Here is a 26,163-nt window from a genome sequence, read left to right on the forward strand (position 1 = left end):
TAAGTTTGGTTTCTCTGCCTCCCTATCTCTCTCTCTCTGCCATTCTCCATTTTGAGAAGACCTCTATCCATATTCAGATAAACTGTTTGTCCTTACAGAGATGATGACCTGAAGAGAGCTAAAAGGAAATGACAAATTTTGAAGAACTGAGTGTAACTACAAGTTTACGTGCCTCCTGAAACAACACATATAGCACTATCATGTTTGTATTGGTTTGTAATGCCACATTCTATTCACTTTACATGGCACTAGTTATAAAAAAAACATATTATTTATAATGCATAATTAAATGCGCAACTCTTTCTCTTCCCTGCTCTTTTAGTCTATCAAGTTGCCTGGGGTTATAGATGTAAAAGAGAAACAGGGAAGTTCTGAACTACAGTACCTGACAGTGAGGTAAGAATATGACATTTGAGACCTTTTGTTAAGGTCTACATAATAAAGGGTACAAAGGGGAGAATAGACTCACCCAAGGACCCTAACAAGACAAAACACAACCTAAAAAAAGAAATATACTAGTGATCATAAAACTGACAATAGGTTTGCAGTTTCTTGAATTTATACACAAAACTAACACAGTTTTTATATATATATATATATATATTTACCTTGCTCTCCATATATTGTGGGAGGGAGATGGTGCTGTGTGAAGAAAGGAGGCGGCATGTCCCCAGTTACTGGTGGATAAAATGCAGTATGAGAGTTGGGGATGAAATGGGGATGATGAGTGAGATACGGAGGTATGTGATGTGTGGGAGAGATTGCTGGGGGATAGCTGTGGGGATAGCACTCTGGAGATTGGGGTGTCACGACCACTCTTCGTACCCCGGTGTTGTCTTCTAGAACCTGAAAGATAATAAAAGGAAAAACAGAGGCACTTAGTACTGGCAGCGCACTGAAGCACTAGTATTTTAATTGAGCAAGCAGCACAAGATAATGCAACATGCCCGGCCCCACTGCTACATCATCATGAGGAGCTCAGCATGTTAATCCATTGAACTCCGTAGTATCTGTTCACTTATTCGTCTCACTTCTGAATACTTTTTCAGTACAGAGAGCTAAAGACTAACCAGGCAACATCCAACACAATGAATGAAGTGACAATAATCCGCTGCAATCTAGTCTCATTGTAGGCCAGTTTAGGGCCGCTGGTTGAAATAACCTGCACAACTTTGGGAAGTGGGTGGAAACTTGAAAAGTGTGAAGAAAATCCACACGGGCATGGAAAGGGCATGCAAACCCATTCACACAGTGACTAGGCAGGCCTATATCTATGGAGCTATATGGCAGCAGCAAAAACAACAACACCACCACATTTAGTTCTATAGCACATTCCCACAAAACACTACAGGGCCAACACTAACCACTTTGCCACTACGTTGTCATACTCAAACTGTAAGATTTCCAAACTGTTTTCCTCACAGTCTTTAGGCTGCAAAAAAGTATGAAAAACAGGATCACGTGATGTGATGAAGATGACACATTGGTTCAATACAAAAGAGGGCACAGAGGCCTCTCTCTGTGTGCCCCGGCATTTATTCATACTACACTGCAACCAAATGTGAGGTGATCACTAAATGTCATTCCAAAGTGTTACATGATGGTCAGTCATGTAAGTAAGAATTTCACTGTGACAAGAAATCTGAAACTGAACTTAACTTGCAGATGCAGTAAATGATACCATAAGTATCCCATGGAAAGTACAGTCATCAACAAATTTCCTTTTTGCTCTAAGTAAATGTAACTATAACAATTTAAATCATTATATTTTTTGAATCAGCATACACTAACTTTGTGGATCTGATGTGGTTGATCTCTCTGCTACATATAGTAACACAGTGCTTGAAGATCCAGTGTATCACCTGTCTACACAATTCAGACTACACTATGAGGAAAGTAAGAAAGCGGTTACTTTAAAGTAGGCGAGAAAACAGGTTTGTATTGCAAGAACATTCAGTATTTACCTTACCCCCCCCACCCCCATTTACACAAGCACAAAGCTAGCCCTCAGCATTATAAAAAAGACAAATTAGATGAAAACGAGAGCTATTTCCTGCCTGTGCTTTGGCGAGAGTTGTTATTGTGAATGTGCCATTAAAATAAAAAAAAAAAAATCATTGTCCTCTGAAAAACAAAGCAATTAAATCTCAAAATATTACATGACATGGGTGTGCATATCCAGTGTATCCTCTAATTATATATCATCCTTTGAAATGCCCTGTGCCATAAAGCTATGGTGTAGAGGTTATTCTGTGGCAGATGAAAGAGGATATAATGCAGCAAGTTTGTGTCATAAAAGTCAGCCTAACTGACTTAACTAGCAGCTTAACACCTTTCAAGATTCTGTTACTTTTTGAGCCTCCTGACAACCCCAGCTCTACTAGTTCATTTATTTCTGAAGCAATATACACTTCAATCTGATTTAATCAAGCCAGACATTGAGGTTTAAGTACAGTGGCATTGATTATTTATAATGGCAAGGCTAACCAAGACAAATTCTAGTACAGAAGAAGGGAAATGCTAATTCATGAGCAGTATTGTGGGATGAATCTTTAACCCAAAGGATCTAATTTGACTATTTCTAATTATAGAACAACAGACATAAACTAGATGTCTACATATCATATCTTCCACTAACAACTTGTATTTTCTAATTCCTTCCATTTAATTCCTTTATAGTTATGACATATACTATTGGTCAAAAGTTTTAGGACACTTCAATTTGAATAAAATTTTGTACATGTAATGATGCCTTGACTTAATTTTTTTTATATTTGCCAGTGTTTATTTTTTCTATGCCACTGTAATATTGCCAAGTAGTACTTAAGAGGGTGTAGTAACACAGTCTGTTCCAACTCTGCTTTAAAACAGGTAGAGGGCTTTTAAGTAATCAACACAAGTTGGGACACCTGTGCAAATTGTTTGCTTCAACTTGCAAGGCTTAATTTTACTTTAACTGCTGCAGAACATCTGTAGGGTGTAACCGATTAGTTGTTCCCTGAAGAAGGCCCATTTGTAATATTCTGAAATTTCCTTTTTTTCAGTTTTTGCTAACCTAAAGTTTAAATTTAAACCTCTGGCAGTTTACTGCTTACCGTTTCACCGTTTTAGGCCATTCATTGCATTTCAACTGATTCAATTTGAAGAAAAAATGGAAAAACTGAGGTGTTCTAAAACTTTTGATCAGTAGTGTATATGATTACAATAAACAAAATGTATTTCTATATTCAGGAGTGGACAGTTTGCCAAACACATACTCTTTATTTTTAAGAACATCAGGTTTCTCTTTGCCTTTACCTTTTGTGTGTATGTATTCTCTCTAATGAACTAGAGACCCATAAAAATGTTTTTCTCCCAAGTTTTGTTTGTTTGCCTTGTTTTTTTAATTATTTTTAGAAAGTAATTTTTGATTGCACATTGGTTGGTTCCAATGTTCCATAGACAAAATACAATACAAAGTATTGAAATGACTAAATCAAATTTGAGGTCATTCCTGTCCTATTAAAGAATAGCAGGCCAGCAGCAGTTATCTATGCATCCCTTTACTGAACCTGCTTATTTCCATTACAGGGTTGTAGGGAGGTAGAGCACAAAGCAGGAACCTAATATGAGCAGGATGCCAGCTGCTAGGAGCAGAAACTTTGGCAGGGAAATACAAGAACTTGTAGCTCATTTAGGTATTTATAAATGCAACCATGGCTGTTTTCAACACATACTAGTACAGCAGTAATGTGGATTTAAAAAATGAGCAAATGAATAACACACAAACATCTCCACTGTATTTTTAAAGGAAGAAAATAAAAATTGCAAGGTCTTCATGCCCATTATGCCACCAAAACTGGCCTTAAAAAGATATTGTCGGAAAGGAATGGACATCTCAGCTGATACTTTCTGCACAGTGATGCAGTGTTCAGAATGGCGGCTTCACAGCTCCAAGGGACTTGGTGACGATCTGTGTGGAGTGTACGCAGATTGCTTTCCTCCCAAATCTCAAAGACAATCTGGTATAAGTGGAGACTCTAAATTGACACGGTATGAGGGAGGGAGGGAGCCAAGCGTTTGATTGAAATTCCATTCTGGGTTCATTTCTGCCTTGTGCCCAATAGAAACAGGTTAAAGTTCAGTCCCCCACAGCCTTGTTGTTGTGAAGAAGTTAGCTAATATGTCCACTGCATTTAAATGATTTGCCGTTATTGCGTTTTATATATAACCTTAAACTGAAATATTATCCATCCATCCATTATCCAAACTGCTATATCCTAACTACAGGGTCACGGGGGTCTGCTGGAGCCAATCCCAGCCAACACAGGGTGCAAGGCAGGAAACAAACCCCAGGCAGGGTGCCAGCCCACCGCAGTGAAATATTATAAAACTTTTATAATATTTTAAAAATGATGTGCCCAAAGCATTTCACTTGTGCATTAAGCATAGAACTTTAGATTAATGCTGAAAAACATACTAATGCAATGGCATGCCAAAACATGGTTGGATTATTATTGGCCCACCCCTCTTCATTTCGTTCGTATGCCTTTTCAGCAAGGATATTACAAGCTAATGACATTCAATATATACTGTGTGTTAATGAATAGGGAGGTGCTGCAAGCATAATATTATTAATTTCATAAAAATGCATTTGAGTTAACCAGTGCAGGCCAAAGGTAACAAATACTGGGTTAAAAGAATCCCACATAACACAAGCTGGGGACTTCATTCTCAAAGTAAAATATTAAACGTGAGGTTTAACATTATCATTCAGCCTCCAATGAGACACAAACTGAAAACTACATTTAATGACTTTAATATTGCAAAAGTACCACTGATTTTTTATATTGGAGAAGATGAAGAAAAGGAAATTTGTGTATTACTAGAAGATGGCACTATTGTAATATGAACAAGGAAATTTATAAATCAGTGGCAGCAGCCTTTGTCTTAGAAGAACCAATAAAAGCTTTGAGCAGACTGGCATTCAAGAAAACAAACTGTGGCGTAGTCCAAGCCTCTGTGTGCACTGGCACTGGCAGATTCTGCTCAAAACGAGCATGAAAAGCTGGCAAGCTTCCATTACTGTAGTCTTCATGTGCCTAAGAAAAGGAATTATTTGCCCAGGATTTAAAAGAATGCCAGGAACATTGCTAATTTCAAGAGATAATTCAAAGCACATTTTAGTCTTGCTGTTATACAGAAACATTTATGTAACAGTCACTATATTTGTAATGTTATTGTGCCGCTGTTTAGGTAGGAATAAATTGATTCATTCTGTTGGGTCTGTGACTTCACATCATGTCTTGTGGGACTGTGCCTTTGAAAGAAAACAAACATGCAGCATTTTTTGGATTTGGTGAACAGGGGGACTAGTAAGTTATCATACGGAAAAAATAAAACGAAGATCACTACAGTACAATTGGCTGGGACTTGGGTTCACTTTCTGTTCCAGTCACTTCCCTCGTGTTCACTTATGTTTGACCTGGTGGCTGAATCGGCCATGTTCAAAATGACTGAAAATATCCTGCTATGGCCTAGTTACACAACCAAGACCACAGTTCCTTCCATGTGCTTAATGTTGCGAAAAGCTGGAAAGGTCATGTGACTACTCATCTGTGTGTGTGCATGCGTATATATTCTTAATTATTTATTAATAATAGTTCTCACCAACATGGAATTGTGCCTACTTTGAATTCTAAATAATAAATAGAAAGAACTGATTAGGAATGTCTTTGAAACACAATGCTATTTTCCTCACCTTGTTTTAAAAGACGTTAGTAGCTGTGCTTGAACTTCTATCCATCCATATCCAACCCGCTATATCCTAACTACAGGGTCATGGGGGTCTGCTGGAGCCAATCCCAGCCAACACAGGGCGCGAGGCAGGAAACAAACTCCGGGCAGGGCGCCAGCCCATGTGCTTGAACTTTCTCCAGAAAATCTTGACTGGACCTGATGTCTCGCAAATTGTCTTACATACAGTAAATTTACAACAATTAGAGGAAGATCAGTTGTGGAGAGTGGCAAATCAGCTTCTAAAAATTAACTAAATGGTGAATGTATGTCTGTTATTAACTTGCTTAAACAAATCTTGGTTCCCATATAATGGGAATTAACATGTCAGAACAAGAACTTAATAATATTTGCAGTAGAGACTTTTCACCCATGACTGAAGTTAATATTAACTGAACAGACCAAATTTGTAAAAATTTGTTAAAAAAATAATAATAATATTGCTGTGTCCCAACTGTGTGACACATATGGGGTGTCATCCACTGTATTCATTTACTGAATGTCAATGTAAAGGAACCCAGCAAAATGTAGTGTATTTATAAATCACCACCCAAATATTCCACAAAATTCATTTATATTTATTGTTCTAGTTACAGATCTTTGTCAAGTCAAATACTGTTACAGTATTTATTGTTTGCTTCAAATGCAGTGTAGGAACGCCTGGTGACATATTTTATTAAGAGATGATAAGATGTAAAGTTGGTGGTGCAGCAGTTGGCTGTACTGTCTTAAGGATGAAGGTGACTTCCCCTAAATCGAGATCTGGTCACTGTCCGGATGGAATGTGCACATTTTTTTTTGTATCTAAAAGGGTTTTTTTTCCTCCCAAAGACAAGCTAGTTAGGCTGACTGGACATTTGTAATTTCACAAAACTGGACCTTACTTGTCTAAGACGTTCTCTGTGTATTCACGTGTTTTGCTCATTCCCATTACATGTGTGTCAGTTTGTTTGTCTAGCAGAGAAGTAAAGAGAAGTGTGCCCTCAGATAGACTGGCATTCCATCCAGAGCAGATATCTGTCTTGGGTCCTGTTATCTGAGGATAGGTTCCGGTATCGTGCAACGCTTAATAGTGGATTTGGAAAATGGAAAGAAAATAGGATGATGCTTAATACACAATTTAATTCAGCAATAGCTAAAAAAACAAAGTCAGAGCCCTACATGAGGAAATCAAATTGTCCAAAAAAGATTGTAAACAGGAAAAAAAAATTGGCCACAAGTATCTCATAGTCATTAAGTGCCAAACTTAACTTGAAGCCAACTTTCACTTCTGCATTTTTTTACTTGAAGTTACAGCAAAAATCTTGAACAGAAATAAAACGTCAGTCAGCACAGGTATCGCAGCCAACAGGCCGTATGTGGTACTGGTTTCATTCTGCTTTCCTTGCTAGCCACTGAGCAGCTACTAATGTGAGACAATCACAAAAAGTCCATTTTGTTCTTTTAGAAAATGTCAAAGGAGAAGCTCGACCTATTCCAATTATTTGCAGTCAAACTGAAGCAAGTAGCTGGCCTGTAATGAGCAGTATCATTTTGATAAGATACATGAGAAGAAGACAAAGTGAGGGCAGCAGAGTTCTTGAATGTCTGGTCCCTAGCTGCCATTCAGTGAGGATTATAACTTGAGACATAAAAACAGGTTATAATGCTGAACTGCTGAAGCATTTTATTCCCTAGCGCTGGCCACAAGCAAGTAATATGCCATAAATAACTGATACAGGATTGGCCCAAAACAAGCAGTTTTAAAAAAATAAGAAAAAAAAACAAAGGTTGAAAGGTTGCAGGTTGCATGCAAGTTGTGTAAGTTCAAGAAAATCTCAGATGTAAACCAGAGCACAAACATCTATGCTACAAAAAGTCACATGTAAAATAAGACGAGTCACCTTATGTGAGGTTCTTCATAGTAGGAACTGATCACTGCTGAGCTTACTAATTAACAACAAGGGCATAGTCTTTGGATGTGGTACTTCTTTAAACTTATTTTATCAATATGAGAGCTCAACAAATTAATAGGACAAAAGCCTCAACAGTAGATGCCTTTAATTGCTCCTGTTGCACCATTCCAAGTAGACATATATTGGTCTTGTCTAAAATAAAATGCCTTAATATGTAAAGTTTAAGCCTTTCTTATATTTTTTGATAACTGCATTTAAAAATGATCACACGTGTGTCTGCACCTTTGGTGTCAGTGCTTCTGGATTGAAGAGCATGTCCAATCAGCTTCAAGATAAAGGTCCTTTTCCAGAGACAACTCAAATTCCATAAGTTTAGTCATATTATAATCATAAGTTGTTAAAACCTGAGTATCGTGGTACATGGTAAACTGAATATTTAATTCTTGAGCATTTACTGCCATTCAATTTACATGAACTGGCAATGCTTCTATGTCCAAATCTCACACAGCAAAAAGAGTGCTGTGAGTGTATATGGTCCAAAGAAAGGGTTTGTATCACTTTAAAAAAGTCAAAGTAGGATACTTTGCACTGGAACACACAAACACACGATCAGATTTTTAAACATTTCATCTTTATATACAAGTATGCCATAAGATTTAGCATCCCAGCACTCTCTTTGTATGTCTAAACAATTACTGTTTGAAACCTGGCTGTAATTCACCTAATTCTTCTCAAGATTCTCTGGTTGTGTCTTCATCTGTGGATTCATTGCAACTTGCAGTACAGTACTTTCCAGATAAAGGTCCCATCACTTCCAAAGTTGTTGCTATTTCCTTTGTTTTAACTGAAGTACTTATCACACCTGGTCAAGTTTACATTTAATTTTATTTGATTATTTACCATTTTATACAATGTACACAGTTCGCAAAGAAGATTAAAAATCAGAAATTGAAAACTGCCTAGACCAATGTGAAGCACCAAGGATAAGACGTCTAATATTACAGCATTGTTATGACTGCAGAAAGCCAGACTAAGGGCAACTTCCATAACTTGTGTCCCAAGAACCCAATGTCACCTCTGTCAGAGCATGATGCTGTGTTAGGTGGTAAGTGGGCTTAAGGATTTTTTTTCCATGGCTTAGATGGTGAGGAGCTCATTTATTTCAAAATTTCCCAGACTTCTAGACACTTATGAAACAGTTAAACTAAGAAACAACATTCTACAAAATGATCAGTAATATGACAGCCATACATATAGTGAGACACATGCTAGGCTTCTTGACATTTTTTTTTGTTCCCTTGACCCATGCATGTACAGGTAAGTTACTGGGAAAGCTTGAATGTCTCAAAGGGGTTCTAGGTAGCTGAACTACCTTTATATTTAGATAGACGGTGTGACCTGGTCTGAACTGAATAACTGAACTAAATCATAAGGATGCCGGTGCATTTTCTACCTCTAACTCACTGAATTAATGTGCCTGTACGGCATTTGACTACTAAAAGAAAGAAGCATACAACAGGTGCATCTCCCTGTTCTCATAAAGCATATTGGAATATCTAACCACAAATTTTTAGAGTAAGGTCCCCAACCCACCCCACCCTTTCATTAGTTTCAGATGAGGTGTAGGCAAAACTCATCCAATATCACATATATGAGAATCAGCTCATGAAGTCCATAAGTATGTATTAATCTCATGTGACATGGACACAACCTAAACTTCTAGTGAAAAAAACTGGCGCATAAACATGTCACTATGATGGAAAGTATAATTTCTACTCACCTGTGAAATGTACCCTGGAGGAACATGGATTGGTGGAATGGAGCCATTAGGAGACATCATGGGAACTTCTGCAGGCCCTGCAAAGTGAAAACACAAACAAGCAGATCTGAGAAAGGTATTAAAGGTTACAATGCTGCATTTAAGAAAGAGGAATGAAAAACTAGTTTGCTGTGGAACAAATCATCAACAGTGCAAAATTTAAAAAAACTCAAAGTACATCAGTCTGGTTGAACCAGCTGCTCTCCTGGTTTCGAGTGACTCAGGATCTTAACATGACTCTCACATTTATCAAAATGCCTTGTTTACAAAGGATGGCCATCAGGGGAAGCATTTCCAAAAATTCCTCCTTACACTAGGGCTTAACTTCTAATTCACCGTAACTTCGAAGAATAGTAAGTCCCGGTGCAGCAATAATGGTTTGTTTGTCTAACCCTGACCCACAAATGTGGCCTGACCTGCAAAAGTTGTCACTCACATTTAACTCTTTGCGGCTACAAGAAACCCACACTTCATGCATAATCGATTTTGCCTGTAGGGCAGGTCAAACACAATTTACCTTTTTAAAATATGCCACGAGGCAAGAGATGGTTATTATCAATTAACTGATGGGTTTTAGAAGGAGTTTGAAAATTTCTACTCCACTATTTATGTACATTCAAATGATGACAAATATCAATAGTTCAGTAGGTGGAAAGATGCATTTGGGTTCCATAATGGCCACAAAAGGACTTTTTACCTGATAAACAATCTAAAACAGAAATATTGTGGTTTCTGAAAAAGGTGAGATCTATGAAAATTATTCATAATGCACACAGAGTCAAGTACTTTTTCAGTGCTAACAGGGTGATCACTAAGAATGTAAAAAGTTTCAGTTCCTCTACTTCTAATGTTGGTGTGGTTTGACTTTTCATTTTTTATCTTTTCATCCATTTGTTTCAATGTAATGTCAGGAAAAAGGTCAACAATTTTTCTTAAAGTTTTCTTGATCATCCTTTAAGAAACTGTTGAATTGAGAGTTAGTTCCTCCTATAAATTTTGATTAATTCTGGGGGTCCCTGTGAGGATTTTGCATCACACTGGGGCAAGGCAGTTGGAGGGCACACAGTCATAGCCATTCAAAACATAGCAACTGCCTGACATTGAACATTGGCAAAACATTCCAAAGGGCTCACGCAATAAGGAGGCATCAGCATGGCCTCCATTAACACATAAATAATAAACTTTCACTGGGGAAAAGTCAACAGGAACAATGAGTAACTTTACTAATCTGAATAACTGTATCAGAAATGCCCACTCTTTAGCAATAGTAAATGGTCAGAAATTCCCATGTGGATTTCTTTTCTGAAAGATTTTCTTGTCCCAGTCCAGAGGTACACCCAGAAAGCTACAAAAAAGACACTTCAGTGCCGTATATTACTAAAGCCATGCCAAAGACGGATGAAGTAGGTTATTGTCCATACTGGAGCCCTACAAACATCAGAATCTTTGCAAATCTGGGAAAATCTAACTATTGAAAGTGCTGAAGTATTTGCCTTGACTTACTTGTCCACAGCTTTAATTTTGCACTGAGAAATAACATAACTTTTTCTTTAGTCTACTTGTTTGACAGAACATCCCTACTCAGTAACCTTGAGTCAATATAAACATAAATGAAGAGAATTACTACTGAGAGTTATGTTTAGAAGAACACACCAGGAAAAAAAAATAACAGCAGAGAAAATGTTGAAAACCGGGAGGAATAGGCAAAAACTGAAAACGTCAAGATCCTTCCAAAAAATCTGTTCCAACATTGGTAGAATGTTTTTATGTGGTGAACTACCAATTCAAAGAAAGGGCTCCGCAGATGTAGTAGCTGGTCATTGGCGTATAATACAGCTGAAATGAGGCTCGGCCAAAGCTTTTAATTCAGTATTTGGCTGTACAGGATGATAAAATGTCACCGTCTAAATGCTCTGAAGCACAAAGAAAAAATGCCTGGAATTATTTACTTCCATATTATAAAATTTTACCACAGGTATCTGGTAATATTTTATTAAGAACATAAAGTGTATTTAAATAAATCACATCCAACGTGAAAGTACCATGCAATAAAAAAGGACAATAATGAATTCAGTATTGAATTACTGTTAACATTCAATAAAATATAATGTACATATAGCATGTGCAAATATACACATAAACATACAGTACGTATACATATATGACATATCATATATGGAAGAATATTTCAGACTATATTTTAATAAATAAGTATACAAATAAATATAATGTCTAATGTGACAATAATTTAATAGGAAAATGAAACATGAGAATAAACAATTAAATAGGTCATAAAATGTATGTTCTTTGTTGCCTTATTTATTTATACATTTCTTTAATAATTTAATCATTTATTTAAATTATTTGACACACTTATTGCAATGACTTGCAACATGATGTAAGCCTTGAAATTTAAACTGTCACTTTTGCTCATCAAGATACAAAGACTTAGTGAAAGGTTGATTTCTTCTGAATGACCCACCTTTAGTCATTGCAGACTGAAGCAACACAGTGATGAGCCACAGAATTCTCAAGGCAAGCAAATGGCAGTAGCCAGCATGCATCTGTGAGTGACTACACTTATGACCATGAGGGAGTCAATGGTGGACATGAGATATGCAAGATGTTACAGAATTACTGTGCAAAATGCATACTCAGGAAGCTCTGAAGTCATCGCCCTCTAAGAAGTCTGCATCTGGAGCTATAAATGTTGCACTTGTTGGCTGAACATCTACAATCATTCTCCCGACTACTTACTCAAATCCTGAAAGACGATGAAGCATTTGAAAAACAGAGCACCGTCCTCATAACTTTCATGTGTGAAAGTGATACTTTAAAAACTCAAGGCTTATTTCTTGTTGTGTGTGCTGCTGTGGAAATAAATAATTAAATAACTACATAAAGAGATATATAAAAACACGTACATGGATTTTGTGACACATTTAATTATTGATCTTCACACACCATTCTATTATTATTTATATATTGTCACATTACACAATGTCCTGAATATTTGTATTTTTAATTAAATTTTAATTAAAATAGTATGATATATATATATATATATATATATATATATATATATATATATATATATATAGATATATATATATAATTATACACACACACATATTCATTACTGAGATTTTATCAATATATAGACTAGATGCCACACTATGAGAAAACCCTTACACGATAGTCCATCTATAAATTTACACTATAAATAATTTCCCAAGCCTTCCACATATTACAAAAATAAATAAAATCCTACAATTTTCACTTTTAACCATCATTCCTGTAATTAACCATAGCTGGATGTAGGCTTTGTTCAGTAAAGGTGATCTGCTAGAGCCTGAGACCAGGCAAATGCGATGCAGCATGTGTTGTCTTCCAATTCATTTATAAATGGCATAATTAAGTGTGAGTCAAGTTCAACCACAGCACTGAAAAGGCAGAAATGTACTATAGAAACAGATTAATGGAATTGGTAACATTTTAAGTTGAATGTGCATTGTTCTCTAGTCTTCTCTTTCTCCATCTTTCTCTCATAGTTTGCTCCCTGACTCATTCTCTCAATACAGCAGTCTGAATACTCTACTTAGGTTCAATGTAATTTAACAGCAAAACTGTCACTACTATTTAAGATAAAATGAAATGCACTTTATTATAGAAACTAGAAGCATTTTCAGAACAGACAAAAATCAAAAGGCATTTTAAACAAGATACAGTGTAATCCATTTAGCCAGGAAAAGTACTCAGTGCCATAGATAACTGCTTCAAATACAGTACCTAATATACAATTGTAATGCATGCACACCATACCCCACCTCTGTCTCATGGCTTCCAGGTGCACAGCCTCTGGTAGGCTAAAACACCGTACTCAAGTAAAAGACGACACAGGAGTCTGGTCCAAAACTTTGGCATAAGAATTGACTACATAGGGCTATATTCATCAGGCCTAGTAGTAAGGCGACTTCTTGAATGAAACACGGCCTACATCAACCATCAGCCTGTCCTTCAGAAATTAAGCCAAGCATTTCCAGTCTATCATCCAGCTCTAGTTAAAGAGTTTACTAAGGGATAAATGTGATAAGTAAAACTATGAGTAGATGGCACGTCAAGGTCCAAAGACAGTTACTGCAGCAAATAATTCCACACTTAAGTTTATGACCACGTACTCCAATGGTATATCTCTTTAAAGGTGATAAAAAGTATGTGGTTCTGCATCCCCCACTGCATGACATTGAACGATTTGTTTTCACACACTTGGCAATAAGTCAAAACCTTCGAATGACAGTGTTAGACTTTACCAAAGGCACATCCTATCTTCTGTCTTTATGGTATTCATGTAGAAGCTATCAAGGGACAGCTAGGGTTTGTAGTGTATACAGCTGGATGTAAGCCTATGGGCTAATGTCTGATTTTGGCCTTACCAGATTATGATCTTAGGTTTAAACTAGAAGAGTTTTCAACTGAGTACAATGCAGATTTGGGATGAGAATATGCACCTCCAAATCTGACGTCGTGGTCCTCTCCCAGAAAAGTGTGTCACAATCCCTGCATGTAAGAGACTAGTAACTGTCCCAAATAGAAGAGTTCAAGCATATCATTGTTATTTACAAGAGATGGTGGAGGAGACAGTTAAGTTGAAGAGTGGATTGGTTCAGGGAACACGGTTGTACTACACCATGGTGGTAAAGCTGGAGCCAAGTTCACAAATGAACCTTTAAATTTACCAATCAGTCAACACCTCCATCCTTCTCTTGGTTCATGAGCTCTGGGGTAGTGACTGAAAGCACTGATCTGAGTAAAAGAAGCTAAAATTAGGATCCTGTGCAGGGTTGCTGGGCTCTACTTCTGTGACAGGGTGAGGAGGATGGTAATATGGGAGAACCATGGACTGCAATTCCCGTGGATGGAGAAAAATCAGCTAGGGCAGTACAGGCATGTACTTGGGATGTCCTCTCTCTCTGGGGGTGAATTGGGTATGGCCTGCTGTGAGAAGATCAAGGGGCAGACCTTGGATAGACTTAAAGGATTACATCTAGACATCCTAAAGTGCCCCATCTAGGTATTCTCCAGGAAAGGCTAGAGGAAATTGGTGGCGACAGAATGGCCATGTCAGCCCAGCTCAGCATGTTGTTACCACAAACCTCACCAGAAAAACAGGATGGAAATGATGATGATGACATTTAAAGCACATCTTGCGGTCATTTGACTTCTAGACTCAAAATATCAACATTTTAAAGTCTATAAAACACAAAGATGTACTAAACAGAACGTGAAGAGGCTGTTGCTTTTAATACATGGACTTACATAAAATGCAGGAATTCAAACGGAATACTTAAGATTCAAAGTAGGATTTCTTAAGTCGCTACACCACACTTTTGGCCACGGCAGTCCTTACAATGGGTATGCAAAACCTACTAATGTTACATCACCAACAAAGTAGATCTATCAGCAAACACACATTCAACATAAACAGACTGATTTGCTTACATTAAACCTACCTTTGCCAACCATAGCAGGAACATATTATAGAAACTCAGAGAAACAACTATAAAATGTGCTTTATTTTACCATTTCCTTTAGGCTCCCCGTTCAAAAATGGCTGAAGTCCTCTCAAAAGTAATTTAGTACAAGGATGTCATAAGAATTCTACCTAACTGAACTTCCAAAGATGATCTACCCATAATTGTCGACCAATTTTTCTTTTAAGCCTCAATTTGCTATAACTCATAAAATAATCACAACCAACGTAAGTATAAAAACATAGGGAGTACAATGAAATTCTTTATAAGTTTTAAATCAGTGGTTGAGGTTTTGAATTGTGTGAATGAGTTCCTGTCGAAAATTATTTTCTTTCTTTGGCATGATATATATAAATTGTTTTAGTCTTCCTTAATGGTATTTTAATCATTCTTTCATAGGGGAAGAATGCTAACAAATTTATGAAGGTCATCCTGTTCAGCTGAATTCTTAAGTTTTAATCTATTTTTTGGTCATTCAAAGCCTTTCATGAGAAGCATTTTTTTTTTCTGTTTCAAAATTTTGCTGAAATGGCAGACTCTATAAATCACAGTTCTCTTTTCCTACTGTTCTTCATTTCTATCCCAGTGTAACCTGACCTGACCTTGGTGCTCAATGAATTCTGGCTTTTGTGTGAAACCCACCCAGAGCTTTCCCTTGCCTTATACCTAAAACTACTGAGATAAGCACCTGCTTCTCCATCCTATAATTACAATATTACAATACATTTCCATGTAGTTTCATTTCCATGTTGTTCTTCCACTTGAGTAGGGGGGTCTGATTCGGCTCTGTTACCCAACAGACCTGTGATTATATAAGAGGGCTCACAAAAAGAATTAAGGAATAAATGAATGTATGAATTTGGTGCATTCCTTGACATAAATTAGCAGTTAAAATAGCAAAGATGGGTTCCCTTTTTTTGTCATTTTTATGTATTTTTTATCATGTATCTATCTATCTATCTATCTATCTATCTATCTATCTATCTATCTATCTATCTATCTATCTATCTATCTATCTATCTATCTATCTCTATCATGAATCATGCACTTTCATGAGCCCATTATTTATTGAATTGTGAACAAACATGTAAAAGCTTCAGTTTTTTTTCTCAATCTCTAAATCACACACAGACAGCATAAATGTTTATTTCCAGAAATGTTATTATACAGTATTCTGAAAAGTCACACATAGATGGGTTTTAGAATCATGCAGACTTTAATTATAAGCCATTTCATTATTGTAGGTTAAAACAAACAAGTTTCACGGAAAGTTCTATTTGACTGGCATATGTAATTATATTATATGTAATTATAGTAATGCATTTAAAGAAATCTTTAATATCATATATATAGATAGATAGATAGATAGATAGATAGATAGATAGATAGATAGATAGATAGATAGATAGATAGATAGATAGATAGATAGATAGATAGATAGATAGATAGATAGATAGATAGATAGATAGATACTTTATTAATCCCAATGGGAAATTCATCATATGATGAAACTTTAAAATTTTAAAATAACCCTGAAAGGTCTGTGAAACAAAAGAACATCTGAACCTTGTCCTCCATCACTAGAAGACGCACAATTCTCTCAGTCTAATTAATTGTTACAGCGCTACTGAAAGCAGGGTACTGTAATAATGTGTGGTTTAAAGGTTACTGCAATAATGCGTGGTTTAAAAAACTAATTCATTAAGGAAGAACTATCTAAAAATATATCGTATCTGAACCATCTGTCAGGATTTCGAGTAAAGCACTTCTCTGGACTACAGGCAGCTTCTGTCATCGGCTCAAGTGGATAAACCTTCCTCTATTCTTTATGACTGCATGTAACACCCATTGCCAGTTAGAATTTCAGGCAGACTCATTAGGCAGTCAGGATTGGATTTAATTCTTGCCACTGTTGAAAAACTGGCAAATGCATTCACACTCCTCATATACAAGTATGGGAAAAAAGAATCCCCACTCTGCAAATGACAGCTAAAAATACGTTATCATGTTGAGTGTATGTGAACACACAAATTGTTTTTTTTTATTCCATCATGGTGATCTTATGCTTGTGTGCAGCTGCTCGTACATGTAAACCCATTCCAGGAAGCTCCCAATACACGTTTTTTTGTGCTGATGCTACTTCCAGAGCCTGTTTGGAACCCTGTTGTGAATGATGCAATAGAGGATATGTGATTGTTATGTGCTATGTGCTTCAGCACTCAGCAGGCCAGCTCTGTGAGTTTGCATGGTTTACCACCTCATGGCTATGCTACTGTTGCTCCTAGACATTTCCACTTTACAATAACAAAACTTGTACTAGAATGGGACAGATCTAGCAGTGTAGAAATTTCATGTATTGACTAGTGACAAAGGTGGCATCCTTTGACACTGGCGTATTTAAAATTACTGAACTCTTCAGTACGACCCATTTTACTGCCAATTTGAGATTATGCGGTTATGAGCTTGATTTTATGCGCCTGTTAACAGTGTGTGCAGCTGAAACACCTGAACTCTGTAATATGGAGTGGTGTCCACATACTTTTGACATTATAGCATACTTCTCCCTAAGGTCTATGAAACTTTTTACTAAAAAGAGTTTGGAAAAATATTCCTCATTTCTGTTACAATGATCAGTTTCTTTTTTTGCTTATGAAGGAGACAGTATGGTCCAATAAAAGTGGCTTTGTTTTCACTTGAGGTTTAGGAAAAGGTATGTCCTGTAGATCAAAGTTGTTTTGCCATTTACAAAAGTAGTGATTTACAATTGCCACAAAAGGTCACAACAAAAGCACGCAGAAAGTCTCATCATGGATCTGGTACAAGCATCAAATAAGCGGCTCATGCTGAAGCTACAGCTAAAGAGTAATATTCATCATCTTTATTTTTTATTAGTAGATGGCTTTATCCAAGGCAACTTACAAACATCTGGTTTAATATAATTTACTATTTTTGAGACCCTGACAAGATGCTGACAATGCCATCTACATTTCCCACTTGGGACAAATTAAGTTCCGTCTATCTATCTGTCTCTCGGCCTAAAAATCCTGAAGTGGCTACACTGACTTAAGGAATGCAGGGCTGATGGCTTTATGTCTCTTTTACCTAAATGGACTTCTCAGGAAACACACTGTGGTCCTGACTACCGTTCCAGTAGGTCCCTATGTAGTCATTCCAAGAGAGACGCCTGAAGCTGCAAAAGTCATTTTACGTCTCAGGAGGCTACAGTAGCCAAGTTTTTTCAAATGGAGGATGATAAATCATTTAGGATTCTAAATGACTTTTGCAGTTAGTCCCCAACCCCCAAGTGGTACTTTGCATCCTAAAATGCATCTGTGGGTTTTCAAGAAGAGGTATCTTGAGTCAGCAGAATTCTGACAAAAAAGTGGAATCCCTTGAAATTGAAAAGATGCAGACTGTGACTTAAATTACCGCATATTTTCTTTTTACATTTTCCATACCCACTTATTCGATTCAGCATCATATGGTGCTGGGGCTGGTATAATTAAATACAAACCTGGAGAAAACGGTGGATGGTGTACCAATCCATAACAAGCCTCACTCACACATTGATCCACAATCGCCAGTTTTAAAATGGACATTAAGCTGACATGAACAGCAACATTCAGACTGACTCAGGGACACAGTAACACAGAGATAAGAAAAAAACAGAAACTGCCAATGAAGAAATTGAAAAAAATGATTGCAAAGACAGAAAGAGAGAAGAGCAAAATGTAATGAAGGAAAAAAAAATCTCCTGGGTGATATAATTTTGGCCTAAAACTTGTGTAGTCTAAGACCAGCTGGCCACCCATCCTCTTTTTGCTTCTTACTAAATAACATCAGAATGTCCAAAGTAAACAGTGAAGTGTAAAATGTCGTGAAAAGGCTCAGTGCTGGAAGCTGGCTTAACACTAAGGTCAGGATGTGGGAATGCTGCTGGGCCATCTGCACCTAGGCTTTGTCCATCTCAGTGAAGACTTCTCCTGGCTTAAGATAAACGTGCTGCCTAGGTACCAATGATCAAGAAATGTACAAAATATTACAAAGCTAGTTACTAAATGAAGTCTTCTAGAGGCTAATGCTGCACTTAGATGTGTATTAGTATGGACTGCGCGTTTTAAAAATGAAAGATAAGCTAATTTTTTCCACAGCTATTTCTTTGTAAGTCTACAAACGTAAGATGAATACGCTAATGCTGTGTTCTCATGACTAACAAATCCATTATGTTTTACTGTGTATGTTGCCTTTCATTATAATTACCAACCTTAATGCACTTTGACATTGACATTATGATGGTGCTTTACCATTTGATCGTGTGTTGAAATAAACATGTTGATGCACATCAAATGTCAAAAACGGCGTGATTTTAGCTTTTATTTTGTAACACATTCATTTACACAAAAACTTAAAAGATGCTCTGTGGAGCCTGGCATTAGTCAATAAGGCTGTGCATGATACACTGGAGAGAATCTGATCACACAAATGCATGTATTAAGAGTTAGGTTCTACCTATCTTTCAATTTTATTACTGGGCGGCAAATATACAAGCTATAAAAACCTGGAAATTGACACAAACAGATGAACAGACACAGGCTTGGTCTGCAATAGAAATAAAATCCTGCAGTACTTCTTTATATTCCTTGCTTTGCACCCAAATAAATACAAGTTATTGCCAATATACTAACAACTCAATTGTACTTCACTCACTCAGAATATGGAACCAATGTAGGAAGTATTTTAAAATAGAGAAGCTTTTATCTGTGTCACCTTTGCACAAGAATCACGTTTTTCCACCCTCTGAAACTTACATGGTTTTTAATGTTTGGAAAACATTTGGGATTAAATCACTTAGACATCTGTACATAGACAACATCTTTGCATCCTATGAACAATTACACTCCAAATTTAACTTTCCAGCAACACATTTCTTTCACTACCTTCAAATTCGAAACTTTGCTAAACAAAACCTGCTCAATTTCCCTCACCTCCCATCTAACTCTATTCCAGAAAAAATATCAATCAGTCTTGAGGACTCAGACAGCATTTCTGCAATATATAAACAAATTTTAAAGTCCCTCCCATTCAAAGATCCCAGAGTACAGTGGGAAAAGGATCTCAGAAAAGGAGTGGAAGGTAGCAATGCATAGAATTCATTCAAGCTCCATATGTGCTAAGCATAAAATTATCCAACTTAAAATTATATATCAAACACATCTCTGTCATATAAAATTGTCCAAAATGTTTCCAGGGCAAGATCCAACCTGCGAACGCTGCAATCAAGCTCTGGCCTCACTGGGTCACATGTTTTGGGCCTGCGCCAAATTAACATCATTCTGGACCAAAATCTTTAAATGCCTGTTAGACAGCCTTGGTGTCACAATGATTCCTAAACCACTAACAGCTGTGTTTGGTAAATTCCCAGATGGGCTTACAGTGGAGAAGGACAAACAAACTGTAATGGCTTTTACTTCACTACTATCACGTAGACTTATCTCGCTCAACCAGAAGAATCCTAACCTCTTTTAAGTCAGTGAGTAACTAATGTTATATATTATCTAAAATTGGAAAAAATCAAATTCTCACTTAGAGGAGCTGTACAAAACTTTTTCAAAACTTCAAAATTTTAGAATAAGCACTTAAATTGAGGAAGCGGATTTTCTCCCCTCTTTTTTAAATCTATTTATTTTTATTCATTTATTTATTTACATATTTTTACTATTGATAAAGTTTTGCTCTGCTGGCCTGGCTCTCTTTCTCATGGGTGGGAGATGATTCGTTTCAAACCTAGTTTTGTTAAACTTGACTTGCTTGTGTGGATTGTTGTTTGATTCTAATAAAATTAATAAAATGTTAAAAAAAAAACTTAAAAGATGCTGTGTGGAGCTTGGCATTAGTCAATATGGCTGTGCATGACACACTGGAGAGCATCCGATCACACAAATGCATCTATTAAGAGTGAATTCAGTTTAGTACCAAAACACCTTAGCTACTGAAAAAAATGGATTGCAAGTAAACTCTTGATAAACTACATTAAAATACCATAAAAAATACAAAACCATTTATAACAGTGTTTTGCTAAAGAGATCTACTCTGAAAGATGCACTGGCTCCTGTAACCCAAATTGAAGTTAAACGAGGAATAAAAAACCTACTTGAATTCAAATAAAGATAGCCTTGTGGCAATGAGTCATGGACTTTGTGCATCTTCTCCAGGTTCCTCTGGTTTTGTCCTTGTTAAAGGCATACAGATTATGGTGACTCCTCTGATTGAACTTTTCAGCAGCGGGTCTTTCCTCAAATATCCCAAACAGCTTCTGTGTTTGGTTAATTGGAGCTTACAGGAGCGTATTATATATACTTCAGATAGACTTCTCAACAAAACAGAGGTAGGTAGGTAGGTAGATAGGAAGAAATCTGGCTTTTTAACAGAAGCTCTTGAAGTCTTACCTGATGCACCATGTGCACTAAACTTTTCAACTTTGAGGTTTTCATGCTAAAATAAGTTTTCAATGTCCATGGCGCATCAGGTAAGATAAATTGAATTTGACATATGGACTTGCTCTGTCTCTTACCAAAATCAGTATTAATACTCAAAGTCTCTTTTATATAATTTTCTCAGATGTGTAGAAATTACAATTTTTTCTTCAAAATGCTCATTTTCAAATACACTACACATCTTCAATTTACAGCATTAGAAATTTGGATTGGGACATTGAAAGTCATAGAGTGTGAGAAAATCAACGATTTTATATTATGTTAAATGCAGCTGTTTTAGCCAAAGTAAGTTTCATAAACAGAGAATGCATTGTGCTGTTCAAGTGTCCTCGTGTTCCCGAAGTCGGATTTCACCAGGCATGTTTCACTCGGCCATTTGCCACACTATAAGAAGATATTTTGCTCCAGATGATTAGCAGAGGCGTGTGAACTTTTGCAGGTGCACAATTAGTTGCACCCAGTGGTCATCCATTTAACCTTAGCAATTCTGAGATTCAACCAACACCTGCTCAAATCATCTGTTTCTGGAAACCCCATGAAGCAAGCTAGTCTCCCCACCCCTTAAAACAGCAAAATTTGTGACCAATTAAAGACATATTGTCTATCATCCATATGATTCAGGCATTGTTGTTTTCCATATTAAAAATCTGCTGTTTTATTACACTTGCAAAACATACATTTATATGCACACATGCATAAAAAATAAGGTATAAATTTGAAATGCAAGGGAAGAAAAAAATTTCCGGAATATAATTGAGCAATGTCCGGCATATGACCAGTCAAGCATTTGCCTTAAAAGGCAGAAGGCAACAGCTGTTTAAAAGCACAGATGTTCTGACCACAATTTTTGTAGGTTAATTAAAGTCAGAGTTTGTATTTTTACAGCCAACATCTTGGTTATATTTTATTTTATTTTTTTTTCAATGACCATAACTTTACATTTACAGCTCCAGGCCCTAATAACGCATATGTTTGCAACATTAGGTGGGCCCTGCTGTGTTAACGGGATGGAGATTAATAACAGGGCAAACAGCCTTGAACTATGTAGCTGAGCTGCTCGTGAAGCACACATCTAAAGACTCAATGCTAAGACGCCTTTGAGAGTTCTTGTGTGTTAATGACTATAAATAGTTTGAGAAACATCATCAACAGAGGAAGAGTTTCTGCTCAGCAATCTAGACAGCCATGGCAAAATTTTATCATTACCATGTGCTCACATCTTGATTCAATATAAAAAAGGTAATATCAGTTTTCTTAACAAATACATATGGAAATATCCTCGTTCTGGGAGACGATTTGAGGAAAATCTGTGGTGAAAAGATAAAAAAAAAAAAACTCTACAAGGATCAGATCTGAGACAACTCTTAATCTGCCCATCTGCATCCTCAGCTGTACCAAATGCTAACTGTTAAAGACAAGGACCATTCTTCCTGAAAAGAAAAAAAAAAACAAAAAAACAATGTCATGCATATGGCTCAGATTAAGTGAAAATATGTGGTGTGATAGAGAGAGAGGCAAACATATACATGTTTTTATGTTCCCTCTTAAAAAACTGCAAACACCTACTACAAGGAGGATAAGGACACAATCAAGGGGAAACGGGTCTCGCCCTAGTTGGCATGTCAGAAAAATCCTTTGTCACCTTGATGTACGATGTGATCACTTTATGAGTGTTGTTACTTCAATTGTTACTCTCACATGAACTCTACACAGAGTGCCTTGAGATAATATTCAGTAGGAGAGAGACTGGGAGCATGTAGTGATAGCGTGTTGCCGTACCCATCACATGATAGCGTGTTGCCGTACCCATCACATGACGATCCACCTGGATTAGGATCTGAGTGCAGCGGATGACACCTCAGCACCACACTGGAACAGTGCAAGGTTTTTTTTTATGGTGGCTGGAGTGCCAATCCTGCCACCAACCCCCAAGTTTTCCCTGTAAATTTGCAGATTAACGTCATACCCAGGATGAAGCAATTGCAGGTTATAAGCCTTGTTCAAGTGGCCCAGCAGAGTAGAGTCACTTCTGGCATTTACAGGATTCGAACCGGCAACCTTCTGATTCCAGCGTAGATCTCTAGCCTCAGAGCCACCACTCCACTCAATAAGAGAGAGACTTTATTTGATAAAGGTCCACATGTAACTAAAAGTCACATTGACAGCTTCTGCTTAAAGGAATTCTTTTATACAATACTCTTATGACTTTCACACAGACTGAATTTCAAGACTGGACATGAAAGATGTGTAGAGAGTGTTTTACTGCCTTCTTTCATCCCTTGCTGGTAAAGACCACTCGGGGAATCCATGTGTGTCTCCACAGGGGAGGTCCACTCACACAAACAAAATTTTATTTTTGCCTTCATAACCAAAAAAGACAGCCAGTTTGTACACAACCAGACAAAAAGCAGATGGTACTTTGCAGCATTCATTACAGTTTCCGTCTGTTCTGTTTATAAATGCTTGAACTAAAACACAGACTTGCTTTAAACAATTATGACTTCCTCTGATGACCTACATCGCTTGGTCAGGATGTCCCCAGTTCTATAACTAACATGGCCAGATCAAGTGATGCACATTTTGTAAGCAGCAGCTCTCCTCAAACTGGCTTGAAAACAGAGTACTTCTGTTGAGCCCAATCATGCTTTACTTGTACTTTCCTTTATATGCTGCAGTCCACTTTACAGAGAACATTCAACCTTAATCAACCTGTTGGATTCTTCTTTCCAGGAAGAAAAGTCACAGAAGTTGTAGTACAATATGCAAATTTCAGGCTTGCTTTTTGGGGAAAAAATGTTCACCCTCTCATCCATTCATTTGCTGTAGCATCAGCTGTTAGGAAGGAACAACACACCTATGCCAGTTGCCAATGACCCTAAAAAGAATTCAAAAACTATCTACAAAATAATGTAACACTGACAATAAACCAGATGACATTCAGCTACAAACTTCCTCAAAACACATTTAGCAAATATGTCTGCTCCAAACAAAACTTTTAAACAAAGCAAGCATGAATATATAGATAAAGAAATAACATAACTAAATAAAAAAACAAATCAGAATTTGTGTTGGTCAGCCACCTAATTCTGTTACCAAGTGTGAGCACCAGCAGTGGTGCCCATACCAAGTCACATTCAAAAATGTCTTCATGTTAGCCCAGTTTAGAGTCACCAGTTAACCTGAAGTGCATGATTGTAGGCTATATGAAGAAAACTGCAGGAAAAAAAGAAAAAGTCATGTAGATACAACGAGCGTATGTAGAATGCATACAGAGAGTGACACCATTGGGGTTTAGACCCAAGTTATGATCTCAGCTGCACCATGTCCCCGACATTTGAAATTTCAAACAATGAATTTATCTGTTTTCTTCTTTTTAAATGACTGTAAAATGCAGAGGATTGAGGACTCAAACCTGTTCCTGCAGCATCAAGAATTAGCCAGATGACAACAACAACAACAACCCTGGATGGAGTGTCAGTCACCAAGGACACTCAGACATGCAAATTTAAAGTTACAAATTAACTAAATAACTTAATAGGGAAAAGGGAGGAAGGTGGAGTGCCTACAGATTATCCATACAGACCCAGGGAGAACATGCAAGCTGAACAGAGACGCTAACTGGCCCAAACATATATATATACATATATATATATATATATATATATATATATATATATATATATATGTATATATATACATATATATATATATATATATACATATATATATATATATATACATATACATATATATATATATATACATATATATATATATATATATATATATATATATATACATATATATATATATATATATATATATATATATACATACACAATATATGTAATTATTGAAACTATCCATCCATCCATCCATTATCCAACTATATCCTAACTACAGGGTCACGGGGGTCTGCTGTAGCCAATCCCAGCCAACACAGGGCACAAGGCAGGAAACAAACCCCAGGTAACCCCACCACAGGTTACACACACACACCAAGCACACACTAAGGACAATTTCATATTGCCAATGCACCAAACCCTCATGTCTTTGGACTGTAGGAGGAAACACACGCAGACACGGGGAGAACATGCAAACTCCATGCAAGGAGGACCTGGGAAGCGAACCTGGGTCTCCGTACAGCGAGGCAGCAGTGCTACCACTGCACCACCGTGCCGCCCTTATTAAAACTATATATATATTATACATAATGTTTAGAATATATTATTTATATATTTATATTATATTAACTATTTATATAACGTAATGTATATAATGTAAGATACAAAAATGTATATATATATATATATTTTTTTTTTGTACGTTACTCACCACATGTAGTCTGTAGTGATAAGCTTGATCCTGTGTGGACACATATCCTCGGTGTGCACTGCTCTAATTTTCCACATGTATTTATTTAACAATATTATAGGAACAAATGCATGCTCTTTTGCCTGTTTTGAGCATACAACTGGATGATTTGACGTGTAGATTATGTAATGTGAGATTTTTTTCCCATGGATGTTATTGTTTGCTGTGTTCCAATGTTGGTTTTAATTGACATCCATTCAATCAGAAAATTTGTGATTTCTATTCTCATTGATAATATGAGATTACATTTTTTCTCTCCCATCACTATAAATCAC

At 36.7% G+C, this 26,163-nt stretch overlaps 1 protein-coding gene across 2 annotated transcripts in view; it reads right to left on the minus strand.

Annotated features, from left to right (window-relative positions):
* Positions 1–26,163, minus strand: part of fndc3ba (fibronectin type III domain containing 3Ba) — a 532,014-nt gene that overhangs the window by 222,641 nt on the left and 283,210 nt on the right. For both annotated transcript variants that reach the window (XM_028794708.2, XM_051923036.1), the window contains exons 4-5: positions 9,451–9,527; positions 609–846 (exon numbers count right to left, since the gene is read on the minus strand). In XM_028794708.2, the coding sequence (XP_028650541.2) occupies positions 609–846; positions 9,451–9,527 (315 nt within the window). The remainder of the gene's footprint in view (positions 1–608; positions 847–9,450; positions 9,528–26,163) is intronic.

The sequence above is a fragment of the Erpetoichthys calabaricus genome, chromosome 2, assembly GCF_900747795.2.
Source record: "Erpetoichthys calabaricus chromosome 2, fErpCal1.3, whole genome shotgun sequence".
NCBI classification, from domain to species: Eukaryota; Metazoa; Chordata; class Cladistia; order Polypteriformes; family Polypteridae; genus Erpetoichthys; species Erpetoichthys calabaricus.